Source organism: Ostrea edulis, chromosome 1 (genome assembly GCF_947568905.1).
Source record: "Ostrea edulis chromosome 1, xbOstEdul1.1, whole genome shotgun sequence".
Classification (NCBI taxonomy): Eukaryota; Metazoa; Mollusca; class Bivalvia; order Ostreida; family Ostreidae; genus Ostrea; species Ostrea edulis.
In genome coordinates this window covers 38,974,696-39,002,695 of record NC_079164.1, presented here as the reverse complement: position 1 = coordinate 39,002,695, position 28,000 = coordinate 38,974,696, and the positions used below count along the sequence as shown (strand labels likewise).

At 35.0% G+C, this 28,000-nt stretch overlaps 1 protein-coding gene and 1 long non-coding RNA gene across 2 annotated transcripts in view; both read right to left on the bottom strand.

Annotated features, from left to right (window-relative positions):
- Nucleotides 1-8,386, bottom strand: part of LOC125657614 (uncharacterized) — a 72,162-nt gene extending 63,776 nt beyond the window's left edge. The window contains exon 1 of the mRNA XM_056148207.1: nucleotides 8,168-8,386. Within this exon, the coding sequence (XP_056004182.1) occupies nucleotides 8,168-8,216 (49 nt within the window). The 5' untranslated portion in view covers nucleotides 8,217-8,386. The remainder of the gene's footprint in view (nucleotides 1-8,167) is intronic.
- A 17,430-nt stretch (nucleotides 8,387-25,816) lies between these two features.
- On the bottom strand, nucleotides 25,817-28,000 carry LOC125657719 (uncharacterized). Its single transcript, XR_007363457.2, has 3 exons — nucleotides 27,173-28,000; nucleotides 26,773-26,897; nucleotides 25,817-26,515 (listed from the first exon to the last, which is right to left on the bottom strand). It is a non-coding gene; the product is annotated as an uncharacterized LOC125657719 (long non-coding RNA).

Genomic DNA, 28,000 nt, shown 5'->3' with positions numbered 1-28,000 from the left:
ATTCAGTTTTAGTGAAGTTACTTTTGCTGTTTCACGGGTAAAGCGTGCACCGATCGATGTCTGGGGCGTAATTGTAGATTTCATGATCTTTAGCATTGTCTTAGCGTTAATGCTAATGACACAAAATTAAGAATAAATACACAGGTAACCCATTACCAAAATTGTAAATTCCATATTCCCAGGATTAGGTTTTAGTTGTCGGGTGTGGCCAAACTTATTTTAATGACTGTTGTGTTTATCAAAGTTATATGCAGTTTATATTTTAGCATGGTTAACAATTTCAGGGTAGTTGTGTGAAAATAAAAAATGATGCATGCACTTGTTCTCCTGTTCCATCCTCATTTCAGACAGAACATAGCACTTTTCGGTACGTTGATTAAAAGAGTTATTTACATTAATTAGATCGAGATTACAGAAATTAACGAATTGTGAAGGGAAATCGTTTTTCTTCAATAAAATTAATAAAACGGGTTATAACTATATGGAGATTTGTTAGTTTAATAAATACATGCATTATTATCAACAATCCATGTAGTAAAAGAGTTCACATGTTTGTAATGATTAAAAATATCCATGATTCTCAAGTCAGATTGATGTGGATAAGTAGTAAAATGTTTTCAAGAGATGTAGATCATCACTCAAGAAGGAAATTTGATTGGAACCAAACCTCATTTGAACTCCTAGGAATAAGATTCTCTATAAACCTTGACGAAATGATAAATATGAATTACAACAAAAAACTAAAAAGCATACACAAAATACCTTTTCAGTGGAAATCAAGAAAATTAACCCCAATTGGTAAAATTGATATTAACTTTACCAAACCCTTCTCATCAATTTAATAAGATATTTGGCAAAAAAATTATTTGAATTTATCTGGGATGGTTTATAAAGAAGAGAAAATAAAAAAAGAACACAATTATACAAAATTACAAAAATAGTGGTTTAAAAATGATAGACTACACCAACTTTATCATTACACTTAAAATCTAGTTGGATCAGAAGATTAATCATAGCTTAAAATTTTAAATGGAAAATGTTGTTTGAATCTTCGTTTGGAATTTCAGTGTCAGACCTTTTGAACTTTGGCTCAATTACCTAAGAGTTGTTAAAACACAAAACAAGTAACATATTTTGGATCGATACTCTGCAAAGCTGGATTGATATAAGTAATGCAGACAAATACAATCGTCAAAATATTGCATGTGATCATCTGTGATTGATGAATTACAAACCCTGTAAAGAGTTCTCGAAGGATAATATAATACACATTGGTGACCTATGTAATATGGACAATTCATTTATGTCATTTACAGAAATTAAAGATACATGTATGTCTACGGGAAAAGTAAACTTCCTACAGTTTTCTGGTTTTGTCACAGCAATAAAGAAATATATGCAACAGAACAATAAGATTATTTCAAAAGATTACATTATTTGATATTCCTCTACTATTGAATTAATATTCAAATCTAAGAAAGGTTGCAAAGCTTTGTATAATGTCCTTATGAAAGGTGAAAATAACGAACAGCGATCAATCTCATAACTCTGATAAGCAATACAAAATAGATACTTGGGCAAACACGGACCTCTGGACACACCAGAGGTGGAATCAGGTGCCTAGGAGGAGTAAGCATCCCCTGTCGACCGGTCACACCCGCCGTGAGCCGTATATCTTGATCAGGTAAACGGAGTTATCCGTATATCAAAGAATTTTTTTTATCCAACTTCTGAAAATAAATGGATTGAAAATGGTATCAACTTTAGCAGAAAAGAATGGGATACTATTTATATGCTTCCTTTTAAAACAACTGCAGAATGAAAATAGCAGTGGTTTCAATTCCAAATGCTTCACATGTTATCTTCTACAAATTACTATCTGAATAGATGTGGTATTAAAGAATCTACACTATGCTCTTACTGAAATCAATTGCCAGAGACATTAGATCATTTGTTTTCAGAATGTTTTTTAATTAAAGATTTTTGGTTTGAGCTAGACAATTGGTTAAAGTTTACATTACCGGTAGATAATGATATAAACACAAGCAGAAATTCAATTTTGTTTGGTAAAATGAAAATGCTAGATTACACCGTCTGGAAAATCTTGTAATTCTAATGATTAAATACTATGTTTATACAAACAAGTTCACTCCCTCAAAGAGGTTGAGTTTTGAGACCCTAAAAAAGAATGTAATTAGTAGATTATACGTTGAAAAATTTATTTTACTGAAAAATTGTAAGTACAACGAATTTAAAACAATACAAGCTGTAACTGACGGAAAATAAATTAAATAATAAAAGAACAAATAGTCAATATAATCACATATATGTGATTGAATATATATAACTTAATAGAATCAAAGTGAATCTGAAGCAATAAACCCATCAAATCAGCAGAAAATATACATTCATGAATCATTGTCATCCTGTCAGTAATTCCTGCTCGTAACCTCCGATGTGTATTGACCTTGGAGGTCACCAGTTCACAAAAAAGCGAAAGAGAGGCACTGAGCACGTGTTAGATTTGTAAACAGTTTAACATGCCAATTTTATAGAAAATTCACAATCAAAATTTCATTTGAGTGGCACATTTGCGTAATTATTACCTTTTTACACTTACATAGTATTTCTAGTCATTCATGAAACAGCGTAATATTTTAAAACAAACGACACGTGTAGTTACTCGCGTCGGTTTCCGTCTTTGTAAATGGCCTTGGTCTCAACAACCCGATTATGTTCGGCAATCATCGTTCCCATGTCTGTGTATACGACACAATGGCGGTTTATACGAAACGCTCATTGTAGGTGTGCTCGCAAACAATATTCCCTTGTTTATTTTGCAGAATTTTCCCCCCAGATCTTGGGGATTATATTAGTTAAACCGGTAGGTGTTATTAGGTGAATAATTGGATAGTTGAAAAAATACCGTCAGTTACAGCTTGTATTGCTTTAAAAATGTTTGGAAAATGCCTTACAAAAATTGAACATTCATTATAAGCTATGATAAGCCCCGTTTCTCTCTATGTTTTGCATCTCTTTAAATGACGTTCTTTCTTCCTTTCAAACTCTTGTCTCTAACCTGTTTTCTTTTCTTCTATAAAAGACACCCAAAACTTTCATATCAATATTTTTTTTTATATTAATTATAGATAATTTGTATAACTTAAAATAATTAATTATATATGTATGTGTATATGTGGATATGTGGTGTATATATATATATATATATATTTTGTATATATATACAGTATAATTTGTCCAAACCGGCCTCTGAGTACTCCGGCGCTCTGTCAATTCCGGCCACAAAATATAGTCCCTAACATTTCTTTAACAAATCCTTTATTAATACATTCCCTGTACTCCGGATACTGCGTATTCTGTATATCGGCCGGCTCACACAGTCCCAACTGCTATCAATTAACTTTAATTATCCTGTGTAAACCGGCCCCTCGATGATACACCACCCTAATTGTTGCGGTCGATTGTATTCGGTGTACACAAGGTCCCAACTGCTCGTAATTAGCTCTAATTATCGCATTTAAATCAGCCACCCCACGATGACCAACCTGTCGGTATTCGGTCGATCACACGCGGTGTACACAAAGGGTGTCTCAAGGGAAGCCATAGGTAAGTAAAAGAGTTCAACTGGCGATGAGTCGCGATCAGTTTAAAATAAAACCTGATTTTAGGGGGTGCACTTTTCAATTATGACAGCACCACGCACGAGGTAATGGCACCCTCCCCCTAACGACAGAGACGAGAACTGACATTAAAATACAAAGTTCAATTAATCGATGAATTCGATACATTCTTGGAATGAAACAAAATCGGCAACAATCCTGTTATGTTTTCCAAAAGCAGGGTTTCCCCTGGACTTCTCGGAGCTCTCCGACGAGTCAGACAGTGATGATATGCAGTTAGTTAGCACAACTCGCCATGTCCAGTCGATCACTCGGCATTACATTAGTTTCCGTTTCACAAATTGAGACAGTTGAAAGCGATACATTTACAATGAAAGCTGGGAAAGACAAATTTTAAACGAACACAACACAAACTTGACGAACGTACATAATGTAGCACTTGATAACGGCGATGATGTAGACGAAATCGACAATTTACCAACAGAAAATTGCGCGAATAATTCCCAGATTTTAAACTGTTTAATAAAAATTTAAACTTTTTCAAATGAGCACGACAATAAAACACTGACATTTATATTTTTGCATTTTGAATACGCAAGATCGCGACTACTTTTTCTGTCTTGGTTTTAAATTTTACTTTCCCCTTTCAAAGTCTCGCGAGACTCAGAGTTTGCGAGAATTTGGGCATGTTGGTAAATAATACCAGTTCTGCAACTTTTGTCGTGATCGATTTACCCGATTTTAACAATGGCGTACTGTCATTGCATTGCAGTAGACTGTAGTTAATGATTCAGGAAAGAAATATAATACGCAGAAATATCCACAACTGATATATTTTAATGGAAATGTGGTGGATTTTTTCCCACTGCTGTCAGCCAGGAAATTCCCAAAGCTGAGAAGAGCTTGCGTCAAAATATATAGCTTCGCGAGCTAAATTCAGAAGTTCATTTTTCCTGTATCCCAAGATCGACACGCTTTTCCGGACTTCTTTACAAGAGAGTTCCACTAACTCGGTATTTACGATCTTGCGTATTCTTTTGTGATATATTAAAACGTTAGCAATCATTACACACGTATGCATAGATAGTGAATACAAGGGAAGCAACTCTCATTCTTGTCAACATTCTGCACTCCGGACTCTGTGCAAACCGGCCAATTGCTTTGGAACCACACATAGCCGGTTTAGACAGATTATACTGTGTGTATATATATATATATATATATATATATATATATATATATATATATATATACAGTATATATATATAGATATAGATACACGAAGACGTTTAGTAAAGCTTTAGCACTTTCATTTCAAATCTTCAGAAGCTTTACATTTAGTAACATAGCGACGTTACGTCACAAACAGCGGAACGTTAAAATTAAACAAATCTAGACGTAATTACATACTGACTGTTGAAACGTATTGTTCAAATAAATAAATATATATATATATATGTGTGTGTGTGTGTGTGTGTGTGTGTGTGTGTGTGTGTGTGTGTGTGTGTGTACAATGTACAATGTATGTAAGTGTATTGTATTGTTTGGTTTTGTAAAAATGAAAGTTGATAAAAAAAAAAATCTCCAGGATTCTCTAGATTTCTCTGTTTGGTAGTACCCCAGACAGTGCACCAATTATTTACAGCACCAGTTAAATTTTTGAGTTTGATATTTTTATGATTATGGAGGGGGTCATTATATCACACCTATGTGTATTATTATTATTATGTGTATTATTATTATTATGTGTATTATTATTCGCTGCTTTGGCGGTGCGTTAATTACAAAACATTGAACGCTTGTTCAATATTTTAAATTTTATTTTTATAGCGTCGGCTATTTAATTGATTCGAAGTTTAAACAAAGAAAATATCGAGTCTGTTAAAACTTTACTGCTTTGCTGAAATCATTACTTTTATTTTAAATAATATTTTATTCACAAAGTGAATGAGATTGAGCAGCAGGCATAGCCTATCTCAGCCCTTCCCCTACTTCAAGGTCACAATGAATCAAACACATATACAATGTACATATATGTGAATATAAGATAAATGTAGAGAAAAAGATATATATATATATATATATATATATATATATATATAGGTATATATATATATATTTATATCACTGTTCGTTATCTTCACCTTTCATACTAATGAAAATAACCATTATTATTTACCCGAAGATATTCCAAGATTATCGCTACGTATAAAGACAATGTTGCTGTTTTCTATTTAAAAATTACTGCGCTGCAAGCAGATTACTATGCTTTGTTGAGAAAATGCACAAAGATTTCTAGTGAAATTAAACGCGAAGAATAAAGTCAAGAGTACCGTTTGATAAGAATTTTTGCTGGGTATTATACACGCGAACTGCGATTTTCCCTTAATGTTCAGGCCTGTAGTTTTCAGGTACGTATTAAATACCAATGCATATTATATAATTGTATATTCGACAAAATACGATAGTCCATTGTATTTACCAATCCATGTAACAAAAATGAAAATAGAAATAAAGTTTGCATGAAAGTAGAAAGAAACGTCTACAATTATTTTATCGTACAGGGTTCTGATTTTTTAGTAGTCCACCGGACTACATGTACTTACATGTATAAATGGTATTTAGATAGTCTGGGACAAAAGTTTCTAGCCTCGGGTTATCGGACTAGCGTTAGTGACGAACCCTGCCTATTGAGGCCCCACCCTAACCGCGGGGACCATGGCTTGAACAGACCTGAGTCTACACTATATCGGGCGCTTTCGTGTAAAAGATTTTTAAATGACCCACCATATTTTTGCCTTTTATTGATTATTTCCCTTTAATGGTGGCTTCCTTCATTTGAACAAACTAGAATTCTCTTCCCCTAAGGATGATATGGACAAAGTTTGATAGAAATTGTCCAAGTGTTCTCGAAAAAAGATGAAAATTAAAGTTAACAACGACGCCGACAACAAACGCCGGACAATTTTGATCAGAAAAGCTCATTTGAGCCTTTGACTCAGATGAGCTAAAATTCGATGTTCTACGTAGTTACAGAAACCGACGTTCTGTACATATATAAAAACCAGGTTCAACGCATAGTTATAAAACATGATGTTCGCATAATTATAAAAAGAGAATAATGGATATTCTACGCAGTTATAAAATCGGATGTTCTGCGCACAGTGGTGAACACCGATGCTCTGTGCACATTTATAAAACCCTATGTTATGCGCACAGATATAAATCCCGATATATTGCGAACAGTTGTAAAAACCGTTGTTCAAAGCACGATAATAAGAACCGATGTTCTGAGCACAGTTACCAAAAAAAAAAACCAAAAAAAAACAACCCACCCCCAATACAACAACAAAAAACGATGTTCAGTGCAAAATTGCAACAACAAAAAAACAAAAACAAAAAAAAAAAAAAAAAACAACCCAAAAAACCAAACAAAAAAAACAACAACAAAAACCCCGATGTTCTGTGCGCAGTTTAAAAAAGCAATGCACTGCTCACATTTATAAAATGTCATATTATCATATCATATATACCCTGCCGCCTCAATAATTTGAAATCAGCGAATTCCTAACAATTTTCTCATTTCACATCTGTGAAGACATATAAAGGTACATGTATATAATAAATGTATATAAGGCGTAATTGCACTGAAATTAAACTGATAGTGAAGCTTGCCTGTTTATCACCATGCAATAAGTTTTGAAGCTGCAGAACTGTGGATCTCGGGGGAAGGGGGTAAAACCAGAACGACACAGATCAACCTTTTACATAAACCTCCGATTAATAGCGCAACCTTTTCTGCGTATGATTTGGGTCTTGCATCTTAAAAATTTAATATAGAAATACAAGTGTACCCAACATATTTCCCCACTTCCTTTCTATTAAGATAAACCTTTAAACAATAAGCAAAGTCCCATTTAAACTGAAAATCTCGCAGCTTCGAATTCATTAAAGTTCTGTTTATATAACCATTTTATGGCTTATTATGATAGGCCCCCTTTATCATAATGTTGTCTATATTTGGTATTTTGGTTCCGAAGAATAAGTTGAATGAAATGATAATAGACTACGGGCATACTTTAAACAGAATTAATGATAAATACGAGTTCAGGCGAGCTAAAACCCACAACGATTTGATTATTTGTATCAACACGTATGACGTAGAACTCTGGTTTATTCTCTACTCTCTTGTGTGTACATAACGATTTTTCATTGATATATCTCTTATTTTTGAAAACATACATTTCCTAGAATGGATTTCGTGAATTCCAAGAAACCACAATTTCCTTGAAATTTTCAGAGATTTAAACTTAGATACACATTTAATTATATATAATGCAGCAATGATTTCATTTTTTCCCTATTACAAACGAAAAATTAAGAGTTTTAGCGTACTTAATTAAAGATGGAAAACAATTATTTGCTGTGTAAGATACTGGTGTTAAAATATTTTGAAGTAGCTAATTGATAATCTCAGATTAAAGAAAAAATAGTCATGAAATTCACATTTTAAAATTACTACTCACCACTACACACAAGTAAGAAATAAATTCCAAGATTCGACAATGTCTTCATGTCTCCTGGGAGAAATCAACCTGCGTGATGTACTCCAGATTCCCATATACCTGATATTAATTAAAATGTCGCGCAGTCTCGATACAAAGCTATGACTGATTATAACAGAGCTGAATGAAACCTTTAAGTCACTCGTATATGTTATCTAATGTGGTCGCATTATAATCTGTTAACAAACGCCTCGTTTTACATAACAATTCATTTGCATTGTGTTGATGATACAATAATGGACCTTTTATCACTTTCGATTTCAAAATCAATACAACCATACCAAGACAATTAACTTGATAAAGCCAATTATATGGGGGACCTATAATGATAGTTCTTATTTAATTTGGTCATCAGTGTTACTTTCATGAAAAATCCATACTTGCCATCCCGATCAATATTGACTTGCATCATTTGAGGCTGCACATCTTTACTCATATAGGCAACACTACAAAGCACTGCACACTTAAGGAGGAAAACTACACCAGAAAAATTGTATGAACAAATGAGAATATGCACAATAAAACTTTGGAATTGAGAGTTGTCATTTACTTTATTTAGTCAAAATAGCGGTTTTAGTAGAAAGTAATCTGATAAAAATGTCAAACCCCTGTTGGGACTTGAACCCACTACAGATCAGCGGTTGACCCGTTCACCGACTGAGCTACGCAGCTAGGCAATTGGATTTACAAGGAGATATTGTTGATATTTATATTTTCACTTAAAAGGAAGTCAGCCATCATGATGATATAGTACGCTTCCTTAAGTAACGTACTAACTTATTGCAATCGCATCACACAAGTCCTTTTCCGTAACTGGAAAGAAGACTCGGATGTGAATTTATCAGGCCAGGAATTAAATATGGACAAAATAGAATGTTTATTAATAGGAAATGTTATTGACATGTATCTAAATGAAGAATATATTGATGGTCTTAGAATTGCTAAAGGATGCGTAAAATTATTAAGTGTACATCTCGGCCATGATGCGGATATTGGTATGTTATAAATTGGACAAACTAGAGAAACTTGAAAGAATAATGAGTGTTTGGAGAAAACGAAATTTGACGATCTTCCGAAAATGTATCTTTATAATATATAAACACATTAGCACTATCTAAATTGGCATGTAATGCTTTTATTTTGTCCAACCCAAAACTAGATTTATTTAAAAATGTATTAAAACTTGCATTTAATCTTTTATGGAAGAAAACAAATAGAATTAAGCGATATGTTAATCAGGGAAATTGACCAAGGCATTGTTTAACGGAGCTCATCTGTTTAAAGGAGTTCATCTGGAACAATTATCTCTTTCAATATGATTCAAAATCTCCTTGTTTTGAAAACTGGAGAAAAGGCGATATTCTATACATGTATATCAAAATATATTTGATAATGCTGGAGACATATAATTTTGTAACATTTTTATAACATAAAAAACTAACATACTGTCTATCATGATTAAGAATGCACTCTGAGAGTACAAGAACAATTTTGATTATTCATTTGCAAAATTTGTTGATATAAAAAAACGAAATACTCTTTTTACTTGGAGATAATACCGTATATCAGTTTTTTCCGCGAATCAGAACCTAAAACAGAATATCAAATTTACGCGAATCAATTTTTCACTATTTCGAAGTCATAGCAAATATATAATTCACGATTATTTACACTTATGAAGAAATTTGGGGAAAGCCAGCATTTGTACGTATAACTCTTAATTTTTTATCCAAACATTCAGTCAATGAAACGATTTCTGGGTTACTGTCGCAATTATAATCAAATCTCAATACACTGCTTCTCTGAATCCATTTCTGCCGATTTCGGGTTTTATTCGCATGTAATAATAGAGCTTTGATTGGTCGGTTATTCGCTTCAAGTGGCTTCATCCGGGTGAGAGATAGATCGACCTTCACCTTGTCAATTTCGGAAGACGCGCTCAGCTGATCAGACACCTGCCTACCAGTTTTCAAAAGTAATTTTGCACTCTTTTGCACTCAAGTATATTGTAAATATGTACAATTTGGCGATATAGTAACGTAAATCACTGTTCGTTAGCTGTAATGGTACTGATGCAAAATATTTATCGATAATTAAAATAGAAAAACAAATTGTTTCTCTCATCAAAAAGCTTGAATTAACGTTTTTGAAATGGCGCATAGGAATACATATACGGGACAATGAAAACAACAAAACTAGCTGTGCGTTCTGGTACAGTTACTGTGCAGAATTAAATGGATTATACGCCAAATTAAAGGTACAATGGTTAAAAGCTGAATTAGATTTAAAGGAAGAGAACAAGTGGTGAATGAATGTATGCTGCATTGTATTGCAGGAGACGTTGGACACTGGTCGTGTCGTAGAAACGGTGGAATCCAACTCGGCTCCATTTCAAGCTCAACACCTCTTCATCTTAGTCGCTCTCGTTGACCGAGCCCCATATAACGCAGTTCAATTTCATTAATGTCTCCCAGATCAAAAGTTGTCACTTGCTCCGTCATGTTATCGAACTCGTAAAGCAAACGATACATACCGGGAACTCGTGTAATCTATCTACCTCTACCAGTCAGTGACCCACGTCATCAAGTTGACTATTCTGTCACGTCATCACTAGGCCTATGTGTATTGTTTCTTTAAATTAATTTGTATTGATTCATATATCTTTGATTGTGTTAATTTTTGGTAGCAATAAAAAATCAAACGAATACATTTCGTTTACAATAGCGCTAAAATTAGAACGGGGAAGACGCATTCCAGAGAATAGTCCCGAGTGCTTAGTGGAGATGAACTCAGGACGAATTTTTTTGGACTAAGAAATCAAACGAATTTTTCATCCAATCAGCGTTGTTAAGTCATCACTTTAAAATTTAATAAATTATTTTTTTTTTTATTAATGTACATTGTTAAAAGACATGATTATGTATCTATTTGATGTAATGATTGATTTGTGTTGCTAATGTTATGTTGACACCAAAAGAAAAACCAAGTTTAATGGAATAAATCTTGAGGAAAATTTAAGTGTAAAACAGTCATGTTCAGAATATTCTCCTTCAATGTAGAAATCAAAAATATACTTCCCCCCACAAATATGACATTACTCCAAATCTCAAATGCGAACCTCTTTAATGCCATTATGTGACTTGGGCTGTATTCGTTTGGTCAGATGGAGTGCTACAAGAGTGATCCTAATTTGCTCGTTTGCAGTTCGGAGATCTATCGTCTACATCTCAACGCGCAAGTAGAGACTGGCGATATCCTCCACCAGTTGCGGAAAAGGGAAACGAATAGACTCCTCGGACGCAGTTCCCGTAACATCGACCCCGATCATATAATTGACGAGATGTGTTGTCTTGTTAGAACTTCGTTACCGGTACAATAATAGATTTGATTCATCTAAATTTCATTTAACGGAAATTTTAATATGCCCGGTTGGACGTCTATTCCAAGAAATTTGTTCCCCGTGGCAAAAATTATGCGTCTCGGGCTGTTGTATGTATGCATGAAATCAAAACCTACCTTATCATTCTCTAGCAGCACTCATCAAATAATAATTGAATGCTTTGAACATAACATTGTATATATATTTTACCTAATTTAGCATTTGCACATCTGCTAATTATCATTTGCAAATCAAGGGGAGTGTATTGATTTGAAAGAGTATTCTAAACTGCTTCTCTTCGAATTTAAAACAGGGACCTTTGTTACCCATATTCCATTATATCCGATCCCATCCTCCCCAGATTGCGTAGAGTTTGATTGTAATTCATGTGTAAAGTTTTCAAATAATAAAGTGGGGGATCTAAAGATGATCCCCCTCTTGTAAAGCTTTATGTGAATGTTCAGTCCGCGTCATGCTTTGGAGCAGAAAATGTACCATCTCGTTTCATCCGTGGAACGCAAAAGATCATTTCCCAATTTTTGAAAAAGGGTAGACTCACTGGGGGCCGTCAGACAAACTCCTACACACACAACCAAACATATTTCAACTAGTTAACCACCGTAAAATGGCTGAATTATTGTCAAACGGCGTAATCTATCAACCTGTTGAAAACAAAGATGAAAGCGGCGAAACTTGGATCCTCTTGTGTGTATTTATCAATGTAATGCTATGTCCTTTGTCCTACCCCCTCGTGTAATACTCCAGTCGCATTCATCGTTTAAAAACTGACGCATGCGCAGTATCATTTTAACTGTCGTAGATGGGTAGAGTTCAAATGTCATAATGCGTCATTGATAAGAATTGAAACTCTTTCCGTTCGATTGCAACTTGGGTAGCCCGAGTTTAAACTCGAGTACAGAATTTAACAATTAGAATGATTAAGTAGCTATTAAGATAACACAAAAAATCGGAATAAGATACTTTATTATGATTAAAAACAACATTTACGGAATTTGTTTACAAGTGGTAAAACAATCTTATCTTAAAATTCTGCAACATAAATTGATTAAGCAAAGTTAAAGAGACACTACAGTTCATTTTCCACATTTTAATAGTGCTTTTAAAAACATGTATTAATAAAATGATAAAAATCATATCGATACTGACAATTTTGAACAATTGAATGCATCAATTTGCTCTAAACTCCGCTTTGAAGATCATCCGGAATTCAAAGGTTTCTTCATGCTGACTCGGACTTTTGAATGGTTATTTACATCACGTGGTTTTGAATGACAGCGAAGGTGTTGTGTAAGAAATTATTTAAATTCCCCTTCCACATTCACCTTTCAAGTATAAAATTATTCCCTGCTCATTATAATAAGTAAATAATTATATAAATCATTATTTCAACAGAAACCCTCCCATGTTCCTATTGACCGATGTTTTACAACTAGTTAACACGTGTCGTGTTCAGATAAAAATAACACTTTTAAAGCAGTGTCTTCGCGGCTAGTCCCAGTGACAGATTTCGGGGGGGGGGGGGGGGGGGGGGGCAGGATCCCCTTCCCTTTTTTCGCCACAAATTGTGAGTGAAACTCCAAATTTTGCACCCAGAATGGCCGATTATTTTGGCTGATATTGGACTTTCACATTCCCCTTCGGAAATCCTAGATCCGCCACTGAGTTACAATCGTTTCTCCTAGCTCTTTGTTTTCCAACGGTCATACTGATCCCAAGGTCAATTTTATTTCACGTATGAGTTTTATCCATTTTATTTTAACCTCTTTTCTCACAGAATCTTTCAAAATTCTGGATCTATCCACTACACTTTCTCTCACTGGACGACATGCTGCACTGTTTACTGTCTATGCGCATGCGTCTGAAGACCGAAGGAGGAGACTCGATATTTTTTGTATAGGCCATCAAAAAGTATTAATTTTTATGTTAAAACAAGAATTTTTAACTTTAGATAAATGTTATTTTCGCAAAGTTCATACATTCAACAATGCAACAAAAATTGAGAAAGCCCTGAGGAAATTGTCATTTCATGATTTTTGCGCAAAATGAGCTGTAGTGTCTCTTTAAACTTTTGTATAAGAAATTACAAAGCATTTTACATGAATTTTGAAATTTAGGCACTGACAAATGTGTTAGCGAGCAGCGACATCTATGGGTAGAGGATGGAAAGAACACACGTACTAAATGCCCCCCCCCCCCTCCCCCCACCGGTGACAAAAAGTCATTAACGCACATTTACATGTAAATTTATACATAATACCGTGTATGTGTATACTTACAACAGGGACTGTGGTATGTATATAATAAACGACAATTCATGAACTTATTAAGTCGGCAAGTTAAACATCCTGTGTTTGATATATTATTTTTTGAACTAACAGAGACTTCGTGACCGCAGCACTCCAATTCTAAATATGGCGGACTTTTAGCAGTTTATTTCTAAACTAAATACTTATATCTTAATATTTAGATTAATAATGAGATGACCTTTAATAAATTCCATTCAAGAATAAATTGTCTGTAAACCTTTTAGCTATTTCATATCTGTTAATTTCTCATACTATGGATCGTAAATTTCACCTTAGTTTTCATCGGTTCTGTTTCAATCTTTCTTTCCCACTATATCTCTTCGGGTTCAACACTAATCCGCAGGATATCGGTAAATGACAGTTAATGTACGAACTCTCACATAAATTCATTCCAAATGAGGCAAACATTTTATACACACCAGACTCGTTCGCTTTAGAATTTGATGTGATACATAAATACAGAGGTGTAGAACTAAATTACGAATAAAAGCAAGTTAGATTTAAGAATGCCATGTGTGCCGAATTTTTTTTATATCTTTTACAATGTTGTTTTCGGGGGATATCATTGGATATAACATTTGAAAATTCAAGTCTTTTTCAGCATGGATAATGATTTTAAGATACATATGCCTTAGTACGAATTGTATGGATTTCCGCTCTCTCTGTAATTTCTACTTCCCTTGTTCATGATAAACCTTTTACTTCGCAAAATCCTGACCTCCTCATAACATTATTGCATACAATATTTTCCGTTCCGTTCAGTCTTCCGTTCCGCGTTTTAGCAACACCCAGTACAAAACGATGTCACCGTAGGCTATCGTGACTAATCAGGGAATTAGTTGACACATGATTGCTGTGCATACACAGGAAGTCAGGCGCACAAGTATTGGTAGGGCACATAAACAGAAAGTAGTGGGCACATGTAGAATGTAGCGAAGAAAGAACATTGGAACATTTACTTTACTAACCACGTAGTACCGTATGGACACACTCGAGTACGATCCGAATTTGTCCCTGCCACTATTGGCTACGGTGCTTGCTATGTAACTGGGAGGTTCTCGATTCCGGCGCAGAGTCAAAATCAAATATTTGTTTCGCTAATCATCCAGCATAAGAAGTCCTTCAGATATGACACTGAAAATGAATTGAGGTCCTGTATCAAGGTACGAGGCACTGAGACAAAGATCCCTCATTGCTACGGATTTGTGCATTTTGCATGATTAAAGAGTTGTGGCAATTCACATAGAGCTGGTGTGTCAATATGCGAGAAAAATTCGCAATTGTTTAATTAAACAAAACACTTGACTAATGGTGATTAAAGTTAGTACAGTACGGGAAACCCTTTGCTGGACATCTGTGTGAACTAGTCTTTCTAACGGCGAAAGTAGCTTCAAGATGCGAACTCAATTCAATAACTAGGAAGATAGGTCGCGGTGAATCATTGGTAGAACGTTCGCTTCGTAACCGGGATGTTGTGAATTCGAGTCCCGCTCGTGCCATGGCCGTGTCAAACATCTGTTAAGTAGTCATTGCTCCTTCGCCCAAAGCTCCTCAATTACAAGTGAGAATCACGAGTCTTTCGTATATGACCTTAAAACGGAGGTCCCGTGTTACGGTAGGCGTTGGCACGTTAACGAAACCACACTGTTGCGGTTTTTGTTTCTTCACCTACAGTTGGTGACGTCTCAATATGATAATGACTGATAGATTCTCAACGGGACGTCAAACAAACTATCCCAACAAACTTATTATGCTATTCTTTAACGATATATTGCTGTTGAACGTTGTTATAACTGGTTGTTTATCAACCCTAATCTCGTCTGTTAGGCATTAAAGGATTATTTCGTGTCAAGACCAGCCCGGTTCGAGGATATGATCAGCCTTTATTTTTCCAATCAGCGTAGGGAAAATTTGACTGCTGGCATTCACATCATTTTCTATCCATCTCCTCAATCCAGCTTATTTAAAAAGAATCAATCAAGTCTTAGCTTTGACACGGTCATGGAACAAACGAGGCTCAAACTCACGACCTCATGGTCACAAAGCGAACGCTCTACCACTGACGTTAGTTGTACCTCAATGTGTGAAAACATTTGAAGTCGATATCAGAGCAAAGGAAAAATGGGTTTAGTAATCAAATTTCTGCCACTTTTAGCTCATCAGTTTAATAAATCAATAGCTTAACAAAAACTTACTCCACCATCCGGTGGAAGCACAACTCATGTAAATTTAAAATATCGATGCTACAAGAGTTGTTACCCTTTGACCAATAAACCGTTTAAACACATAACTGTATGTATGATTATCAAAATGCATTTTTTTTCTAAATGCAATATACATGTCTAATACTGTATGTTATGTGTGACCTAGCTTAATGTTAGATCAATCCACCCCCTCGATTTCCATATATATAAATTTCAGGGTTTTTTTCTGCTGTGGACTTTTAAGCTCTTAATTTTGATGTGTGAAGTATTTTATTGTAAAAATATCATCACATGGCAAGACGCTTTAATTTCGTGTCATTATGTTGAAAACCAATGTTAACAAGTACACGAATGTTGAAAACAGACATTTGGTAATGTTGTATGGTCCGTGTTTTGTTGTATTACTTTAATGCAGATCAATTAGTTTTAAAAGATATTAACTTTCCCTTAATTACTTGCTTGAAAAAACAAACAAACCCAATGAAAATATTACTTAACAAGAGGCCCCCAGGCCTTATCGGTCACCTGCGTACTAGTTAAAAGTATCGCTAGTCCCAATGGCTATGAAATCTAGAAAACAATTCCTGTTCTGAATATCTAAGTTAAATTTTAATGTTCACCAACAGTATAAAACAAGGTGTGTTCTTAACACTTCAATGCCCTCAAAAGTGCATACACTGATGAAAGGCTTTACATAATATATGTATTAACATTAAACGATAGGATTAATTTGGACCCATCCTATACACAAAACTCTGGGTTTGCGAAATTAATCTTTTTTTTGTACATTCTTTTCTGCTATTCCTAAATATGCATTTAGATTTTATACGGTATCAGTAAACGTAAAGAAGTCCTTCAAATCATTATAATGTTTTTGGCACCACCCTAAAACCAAACGCGTACCCCCTAAGATCATGACATTTACAAGTTTGGTAAAGGACTACATACTCCTGAATATCCATGTAGTTTCAATTTAGTATCAATGACATTAATGCAGATATCATTCATATGATTTGCACATATACACTATTTATACCAAGTTTGGCTCTACGTTGGAGTCAGAAGCAATACAAAATAGATAGTTGGGCAAACACGGACCCCTGGACACACCAGAGGTGGGAGTATATCATTTAATAGAAATCAAACTCCAAAGACTTAATTGTGACACAAGTATTAGTTGATAAATAATTATTTTCAAATTAGACAGCATATTGACTGTACCCAAATAGATAATTTTATCCTCACCCACATATGGCTATATGTAACATTGCACTTAGAAACCCAGTCTACTTCAATCTAATCTAGATTTAAATAATAAAGCTATTTCAAATACCTGTGTTACCTATAATGTTATAGCTAATATATTACTCCTCACTGTATATTGTCATTATTTATGTCTTATATCAATAATTATATGTGTTACATGTTTATGTCTATTTTGGCCCTGATTTGGTAACGTAAATTCTATTTCACATAGGATATAGGCCCTAGACTGTACTGGACCTAATGTCTGCTTTATGAAGCAGTGCACTTTGTGTTTTGCTTAATCATATATAAAATGTAGTCATAATTTTTATTTTACCTGTTTGACAGGTTTCTCTGAATCTAATACGTTCTTTTCCTCCCCCCCCCCCCTCCGGTTACTAGACAGCTGGGCCTTGTGCGAGTTACACGACAACATCGTCTTCTTCTGTTCTTGACGAAGTCTTTCGTTGTATTTCGTAGATTGATAGTAGCTTATCAAACGCTCAAAAACAAATATGTACCGCATACACCCCAAACTATTACATGTGTATTTCAATTTCATGATGATCAACAAAATTAAGGCTATCAGCACCCTACTAGGCCTACACGAAGTGTCGACTGTTGGTAAACAACGATAAACCGGAAGTAACCCTGTGGAACATTTTTGACGCGGCGTGAATAAACACAGAATAAACACTGTGTTCCGGAGGAACTCGAAACACGGCTATTAAAAGGTCATCTCATTATTAATCTAAATATTGAGATACAAGTATTTAGTTTATAAATAAACTGCTCGAAGCCCTCCTTATTTAGGATTGGAGTGCTGCGGTCACTAAACCTGTGTTACTTAATACATTTATATCAAAGACAATATGTTTGACTTGCTGAATTAATAAGATCATGAATTGTCGTTGTAATATACATACCACACTCTCTGTTGTAAGTACATGTATACACAAATACGGTATTATGTATAAATTTAGATGTAAATATGCATTCATGACGTTTTGCCACCGGGGGGGGGGATAAATTGTGTTCTCTCTATTCTCTACCCATAGGTGTAGCTGTTCGCTGACACATCTGTCAATGCCAACGTTTCAAAATGCTTTGTAAATTCTTATACAAACGTTTAACTTCCCTTAATCAATTTATGATGCAGAATTTTAAGATAAAATTGTGTTACCACTTGTAAACAAAATCATAAAGTACTTTCTTCCGAACTTTGGTGTTATCTTAGCTACATTAATCATTCTTTTCCATTCCGTCTTTTTTTCCGTTTTCCATTCCGCGTTTTAGCAACACCCTTTCAAAAGGAAGATAAAACGACGATCGTTATATCACTTCACAAGGGTAACTACATGTATATACCCATTGTATGGTATAGAATTGGATCCACGAGGAAGTTTAATTTTTTGGTTTCATTTAGTTAGAAAGGAATCATAAATTATGTAATAAAAAATGCATTTATAAACGCCAAAGATTGTTTGGAAATAGGTATCGAATTCTTAAAAAATCACAGGTATACATGTAACGTTTGAATCAAATGTCATAATGATTTTTTTCAGGTATGCGTATTATTTATTCATAAAAATTTTATATCGAGTATTTGGCTTCATGGGTGTTATCTGAGAATAGACTAAGTAAAATTTTCAAATTAATGTAACCCCTTAAAATATTGATATCCATAATCAAAATATTGATACCGATTATGTAATATTCATATCAAACAGGTTTTCATAGTGCGATTTTCACAAGCCGAGGGTATATGATATCTGATTTTTGATTTGCTTTTATTCGCAATTTATTGTCATCTAGCCAGCTGCGAACTGTAGAGCTGTAAAATCATCCTTTGGTTGCTGTTAGGCTCCAAATTTAATGTAGGTCTGTCTTCCCCGCGTCTTTCAGATATGACAGTTAAATCAGATATGACAGATAAATCGGATGCCCCGTGTCGCGGCAGCCGTTGGCGCGTTAAAGAACCCCAATTGCTACGGCCCGAACTTAGGTCTAAAGTTTTGGTACTTCACCTACAGCTGGAGACGTCTCAATATTGAGTGAAAAATTCTCGATGGGACGTAGAACAAAACGAAGAATTAATCAATTTGTCTTCCCCCTGGTTTTCAGGAACGCCAGTCAATCGGTCCAACTCCGTCCGTACTCTTCGAGATCATTTAAGGGGAACTTGGTTCTTCTCTAGCTGGGTAAATAAATCCTCTCTGTAACAGCTCCACATCTTTTGGTCCCCTCTGTCTTTACCAGCTGGGCGATTCCTTCCTGTAACATATTTGACAGCTGTAACAATTCGCTGGATGTCCCTTTGTCCCATGCCAAGCTGAGGTGAGAATGTGAACTATGAGTGTAGGTATGGAAATGTACCGCTGCTGTAAATGTCTTAGTAACTACGTTAAAAGTTATCGCTAATAGCTAAAAAATGTAATAAAATCAATTAGTAATACATCGATTGCTTTAGTTTCCGTGATTTTATAGAAAGAAATAACTACAAACATGTAAGTAGTTGGTTTTCTAAAGAAGAAGAAAACAATTAGCAAGACGACTGTAAAATGAGATTTAACAAGAGGTACTGTGAGCAATGCTCACTAAGAATACCCATCGCTTACCTCAATCTCCCAAAGGGTGTTGTTAATAGGTATAAATTACCTCTTTCCTGAGTGTAAAAATATGGTATGCCTTTGTAGAAGAAAATGAAAGATATAGTCCAAAGATAAATCAATGGTATAAATCTATAATTTTGACCTTGAGATCAAAGGTCAAGGTCATAAAGAGGTCATGAATGTACATGACACATACATGTAGTCTCATGGTAATACACCCATGTCTTATGGTATGACTATGTCAAAACCCTATAATCAATTTTGACCTTGAGGTCAAAGTTCAAGGTCATATAGGTCATGAAGGTACCCGACACATTGTCTCATGGTGATACACTCATGTGTCAAATATGGTATGCCTATGTCAAAGAACAAAGAAGCTATGACCCGGACACGAATCCATTGTAATAAAAACCCTTTAATTTTGACCTTGACGTCAAGGTCATATAGAGGTCATGAAGGTACTCGACACATTTTCTCATGGTGATCCACCTGTGTGCCAAATATGGTATGCCTATGTCAAAGAACAAAGTTATGGCCCGGACACGAATCTGCACAGACAGACTGATTCCTACATGTATATACCCCCCCCCCCCCCCCCCCCGAACTTCGTTTAAGACGCAATCGCTCAATGATCGGTACTCTCGTTTGCATCATTGTTTACTCCACAAATTTGGAAATGAGGGGGCAAATCCCCCCTTGATATCAGATGGGGGGGGGGGGTGTATAAATATTGTAGGGCCCGAGTTGTAAGTGCAAAACAGCACTTTCAATATCCCCTATGCTTTTGGTATTCATAATTCTTTAAGCTACTATCATTACCAATCACCAAACATTGTCATTTGTGGTTACCTGTAAATTAAACCCATCTCTTTCATCAGAAAATGTTATTCACGAAGACATGCATTACAATCAACCTGTGCAATATAACTTTGAAAATATTTGTGGATAAGAAATCTTTGCAACTGTCAGTGTCAGTTCTAATTCTATGTTTGAAATATCTTTCTTGATTTCATATCCACAAATAACTTCAAAGCTCTCTCCAACACATTTTGAAAACTTTCTTCAGAGAGGTGGACAAAGAACCTTAATAAACATGAGTTTGTTGTAACTTCATTAAATTTGTTTCTATGACTTCTTTTAATCAGATTTTGACATGAGAAGCCCCTCTTACATATTGCTGTGTATATAGGGAAAGACATGGCCATTTCTGCCAGTTTACAGACCAAAGGCAAGGCTTCAAAATGGTAAGTACTGCCTCATAATTCAATAAAGACATTAGAAATCTCCTGTTGGATAAGTTTGCTCAAGAACTAGAGTTTTCATTAATTACAGTAAAGTCTGATAAAACAATTTCTCTGTCAAGCTGAAAGTCATCAATTATTCTGGCAAGTTTTTCATTGCCGTAACTAGCTATCCACGCCTCCAGATGGCACATGTGACAAACCTTTAAGTGTTGAGACATCAAAGGAACTTATGACGCAGACATCCTCTTTAGGAAATTTGAGTTGAATATTCAATAAATTTCTTTTTGACTGATTCATGAAATCTCTGAGATTTACTGCGGATAACTCCGTTTACCTGATCAGGATATAGGGCTCACGGCGGGTGTGACCGGTCAACAGGGGATGCTTACTCATCCTAGGCACCTGATCCCACCTCTGGAGTGTCCAGGAGTCCGTGTTTGCCCAACTATCTATTTTGTATTGCTTATAGGAGTTATGAGATTGATCACTGTTCGTTATCTTCACCTTGCATTTACTTACACTGTAGCTTATGATTAAATAGTGTAGTGTCTTTGCCAATCACAATTAGGTTCTTTTTCTGCTCTTCCGGATGTCCTTTCAATTCACCATTCTGCATAGCTAATAAAGTATCAATCACTGCAGTCAATGCTGGTTGAATTTCAGACACATTCAAGGTGTCTCTCTGGAAAACCAAGTTCAGCTGAGTCGTCACAGCGATAACACCCCAAGAGGAAATACAGCAGTTCAAGAAACTGGATCTGAAATTATGATTAAAACATAATAAAACTAATATTTCTTTTACTCACTAATAATGAATCTTCTAAAGTTAAGGGACATGTTTACTTTCTAAATTAAAATTGAACAATCTATTACAATGTATAATTTATGGTATATAATAAACTAATTTTAGTTTACTTGGAATGCAGTAAATATTAAAATACAAAACATTTACCTGGGTGATTCGTTTGACTAGACCGACAGCTTTTGAATCTTTAGCCCCATAATCAGCAAAATAAGATACCAAGGCATACCAGGTTTTCTACAAGGCATTGTACATTGAAAACCATCGACAGATTCGTACTGCAAGTATTCCCTTGATTCTGATGATAGGACTATCCAGTACCTCATGTATGGATTGAAGTTCGTATAGAAGAGTGTTTGAAGTAGTAAAATGAATTGTAAGTTATTTGTCAAACTCCTTCCATTTCAGGTACACTAGAAACAGTTGGACTAATACACAGGGCCAGTTTGTGCACTACACATTGTATGTTAAGCATTAGCGAATTTTCTCATTACAGAGTTTCAAGATAGTTTTTCCATCTCTTCTACAGACGAAGGTCTGACTGGCCTTGTAGAACATACCATCAATACTGGGAACGCTCCTCCTATTAAACAACCCCCAAGAAGAATACCCTTAGCAAAACGGGACGAAGTAAATAGAAAAGTCAGAGAGAGAGAGAGAGAGAAAGAGAGAGAGAGATCAGCTCCCTAATTTTATCATACCCTAACGATACAGGATTATTTACCCTAGACACTGATGCCTCCAATAATGAATTAGGCGCAGTACTATCACAAGAACAAAATGGTGTATAAAGAGTGATTTGTTATTACAGTAAAACGTTCAGTGCTGCTGAAAGACGACGTTGTGTAACACGCAGATAACTCTTAGCCATAGTTAAATCCATTAAACATTTTCACCATCACTTGTATGGTAGAGAACTGATCATGGTTCCCTATTTCGAAAAACCCGAAGGCCAAATTGCCAGATGGTTTAAACTTTTCTCTCAATACGAATTCCAAATAGAATATAGAACTGGTTAATCCCATGGCAACGCTTTCGCTCTTTCCAGGAGACCCTGTACCGAGCATTGCAAGCACAGTAATAGAGCCGATGAGAAATATAACCCTGAGACAAACCCCTTCCATTGTTCATCAGTCATTTATATTATCTCAACTGATTCGATACGCAAGAGCTTGTTCTGCGTATGGTCAGTTTTTAAATTGAGGCAAGCTACTGACAAACAAGTTGATGGTACAGGGGTTTAAACAGTCTCGATCAAAGTCAGCATTTGAATCGTTCAAAAGAAATTCCAACTTAGCAGGATCCAAACGGAAAACCCAATGCATGCAGCCAATCATTCCAAAGAAGAACACCTATTATGGACGACACCCTAGAGCGCCCCTGAGTGAAATTCACTCCCTAATGGATCTCCCACTGGTATCCACTAATCGTCCAAGCGCCGGAGATGCACCATCACCAAATCCACAATATGTCCCTGTTATTACCTCCAATACCATCTCAGCCGTACTATTAACTACATCTTCCACCGCAGTTCGAACCGCCCGTCGCTGATTTCAGATCATCCGTCACTAGTTAAAGACCACCCGTCGCTGATTCCAACTTGCCATCGGCATACCCGACCAAGCAAGATGAAGTCGCCCATGATCTTCAAAAGGATCTATCCATATCATCTGACTATCTTCATCTTCTATCAGTCACTCTGAGCATGATTCAGCGTACAACAAAACCACCATCATCTCTAAAAACAACATGAACAAATTCCATTTTAAATGATGGCGTCATTGACCCTATTGTAGAGTACATGATTGTCGACACTCGGGCCATTCCAACTTAAAACCCAAACAAGAGGAAAATTATAGCAAGTGAGCTCATCGCTTATCAAAAAGAAATTATTACCTTAAACGTTGGAGGAACAACATCCAAGGCATCTAAGCCGACTCTTAGAGAATAGCCCTCTCCCGTTCAAATCCAGAGTGTTTCATTTTTTTCCCGAAAATTGAGCAAATCAGAGGATTTCCTCTGAAAAGAGGAAAAATCACACCCCTGTTACTACCATTTTGAACGATCTCCGTAATTGATGCAAATTCTCAACCGCCAGTTTGCCAACAGATGTCCACGCTCTGAACGAACGTTATCAGGAATGTGGTGGGTTTTTTTGTGTTTTTTTTTTTGCATCGACAGTTTGGAGAAAAGGTTGAAACCACTTGTATAATCTGCTTCATCAAACTAACTTTAGTGTAGGTACTGTAATGACGAGATCTTATCCTGTCAGTGAAAAGAAATACATCGACACGATTGTATATTATTAACTTAAGTTTACTAATTTATGTTACAAAGGAGAAATTGTTATCACAGCAATCTTCTTTATTGCTGAAATAATGTATGTTTACTACATTTGTTTTATATTTCTTATTTATAAGCATTGTTGATGTTTTAATGTGTCGAAGTTTTTTGCATAATGAAACATGTTCATCCTTATATATATATATATATATATATATCATTTACATGTACATAAAGGTTATAATGAACTCAAAAGTTTTGTCATTGATGATTATCCCTGAGAAACAAGTCAACGTTACTTTGTGCAGGGCGAATGTTCAGAAGAGGGGGGGGGGAGACGTAGCCTGGTACCCGAGGCCTTCCGATGTTCAAAGAACGAAGGCCAGGCATCGGATGTCGAATGGATTCTTCCACTGATCAAAATCCAATATGGCGGACTCAATGGTAAGTGATGGGAATGTACGTAAATGAGCGTATCATGGCTTAATTAGCTGTGTCACTTTCGATTTTATGTCATTAATTGCCAGAGACAGACCTTAGAAAATGTATAATACTTGGTTTTCCATGTGACACGCTTGTTTGATATAGTCTTATCCCTTTGTTTTCAAGTAAGTTAGGTGATTCATCAACTCGCATATTTTTCACGTGTGTTAAATTTTAAATCTAACCGTGTCACTTCGTTTTTTCTACTATTGATGGGTTGTATTGGGTTGCTGGCGAAGATACATACTGAGTTGTATAGATGACACGCGCCAGTTTTCTTATTTTAAACCGACAATTTCAGATCGAATTTCCTCGACTCATTTTGACTGGTTATCCTTGTTAAGCAGTATAAATATTATTGCAACTGCTAGGTGTTTATGAGCCACCCTTGTAGTTTGTAAATAATTGATATTAAGCAAGATAACATTTTATTCTAGAAAGATACAAGTTAAACCTACATGCACTAATTATGTAAACACAATGTGGAAATTAGTTTTGGCCCCAAGATCGAATGCCTGTATAGTTGTATATTGTTTAACGTCCCTCTCGAGAATATTTCACTCATATGGACCCAAGAACTTCCATCCAACGATTTCCAGGCCCTTTTATGTTGTGATCTTATGCTAGTTCAGTTCTTAATATATTTTAATGTACATCATATATATGTCAGTTACAATCATTGTTTGATTCTCTATTGTTTAAAATTCATCCATATTCAAGGGTCACCATCAATTGCCTGTATTTAGCCTATACTTGGTACTTTGGCCTTTTGAGCAGTGAGGATCAGACTGTTCTTAATTGTGCCACAATATTTCAGTTAACAATCTTATTCAATGATCACTCTATGTTAACTCTTTTCTCATAATATGCAATCAGGTGCAGAGGACCTATTCTGACCCAGATAAACACTGGGTTACAAAGACATTTCTCTCAGCTAGATTTAAGAGTATTTCACATACAGAAATGCTAGATTTATCTAAATTTCAGAATATTAGACTTTCTTCATGAACAAAGAATATATTCAATTCAAATGCTTTATTGACGACTAGCAAACATGAGGCATGCATTATTTATACTAAGCTGTATGTATATTATATATATACATATATATCACACCAACCAGTATCAACTATACAAGAATAATACAATATGTACTCTCCAAGGCTACTAGTTCTTAATATATGCCAACATGGTGTACTGGTGCACACTTTCGTATCTGTACGATGGAGGAACAGGTTCGATTCCTGTTGTTGGCTTTCCTTTGAAAGAACTAGTAGAGATCTTCCATTGTTTAAAAATACTTCAATATATCATAGCATTTAATGTCAAAGACACACATTTGCACAGAAAACATGTTTACTAGTCTAATGAAATAGCAAAATTTCATTTAAAATAATTATTTGCATAGAAAAGGTTTCTAATAAAAGAAGGTTGTGATCAAGCATTTCTTGTGCAACACATTCCCATCTGAAAGTCAGCAAAATTCCTCATAAGTTTTATCCCCAAGTAACTGAAACATGTCTGTGTTGCATGTATCCATTTCAAAGATTCTTCAATTTCCACATGAAACAATGCCAAATCTCCCTTTTCAGGTCTTTCATGTCATATATTTCTCTGGCCATACTGTGGAATGAATTACTACTCCTCCTACTGTTAGCTAACTTCTTGATCTGAGAACTGACACTCTCAAACTTCCTTCATAAGTCTTTCTCAAAAAGCTCACCTCTGATCTAAAAATTAAAAACAATATCACAAAACATCAGTATAATCAGTAAAGATTTGCATTGATATGGATCAGGAATAGTAGTAAATACACAATGCACATATATCATAAATATTAATTATGTCGTTACATGTATTTTATCATAGATAAATAATGAAACAAGTCTGTAATTTTTGCAGAAGATTAACAGCCAACTGTGAATTTTGAATGTCAATATATTTCCCTTTTCATCTAAATTTTTATATTCATGAAGGTTTTACTTACACAAACAAGAGGGAGGGAATGCTGATGTCTGCTTGTATGCATCCCATATTCTTCATTTCCACTCAAAAAATTCTCATTTTCAAGGAAGTCTTCTGAAGATCTGGCTTCTCCTTTTTTTAAAGGGTCTGCATGATACACATGAAATAAAACAAGGCAGGTCAGTTCATTCCATACAAAAAAATCATGCACTTTTCACTATTGTGTTTTATCAATACAGAAATTGTCAGTATCTAATATAATCAATTTGGGATTGAATTTCTTCCACTAACAAATAGAACATATTTTAGAATATGATAAACTTCTCACACCTTTAGTTGCCAGAAATAATTGTTTTTGTTATTGCTGTAAGAGGTGGGAAACTTGAAATAACAGACTGTAACAAATTGATTTAGTTGTTAACCTGTTCTGAAAGTCTGTAATTCTTCATTCAAGTTGGATGTTAATTTCTTCCAATATGAATTAGTGTGGAGGAGGATGGGTCCTTGAATACCGCTTTAGAATTTCTTTCTCTGTCTTTTTCCATCTGGAGTCTGTAGACTACATGGTAAAATAAAGAGATCAATCTGGTTATCTTTCTTTTCCTTTTTCCACAAAACTATATCAAGAGTCATTAATTTGGTACACAAGTACCACAAATTTAATGTATTGAAAACTATCTTGAAATTTGCAATACAGTGAGAGAAACATAAATGCAAAACTTTGTTTTGGGGGATGAATGTCTTGGGTTTCTCCAGATTGTGATCTTCTACATTTTTTCTTTGAAGCTTTAGCAGGTGTGATTTTATTATCAAATCCAAGCAGTACAATGAGTTTGTGCAAAAGCATAACAATGAAATGTTACTATAGTGCCATATTGTGTACTTCACATTATGTAAAATTTGTTTTTGTTGTGATACAGAATTCCTGGCTACTACAGCCTAAGATTTTTAAATTGAAGTGTATGAACTCAGTTCTCTCATAAAGAAGACAAAGAATTTGAGTTACAAACAAATGCAAAATATAATGCTAACACAAAAATAGAATACCTCAATGTATAACTTTTGGCAATATATAAAAATTGTGGACCGACCCACAAATATAATTTTAGACAAACAGGACAGTGAATCAGTGAGGAATAGTAACTGTTGACAATGAAATTGTTAGTGACCACTTCTGAAATCTGAAGAATATTCAAAGTAAACCAAAGTAACAACAGAAACTTTAAATCAAGCCTATTGGATCAAGCATA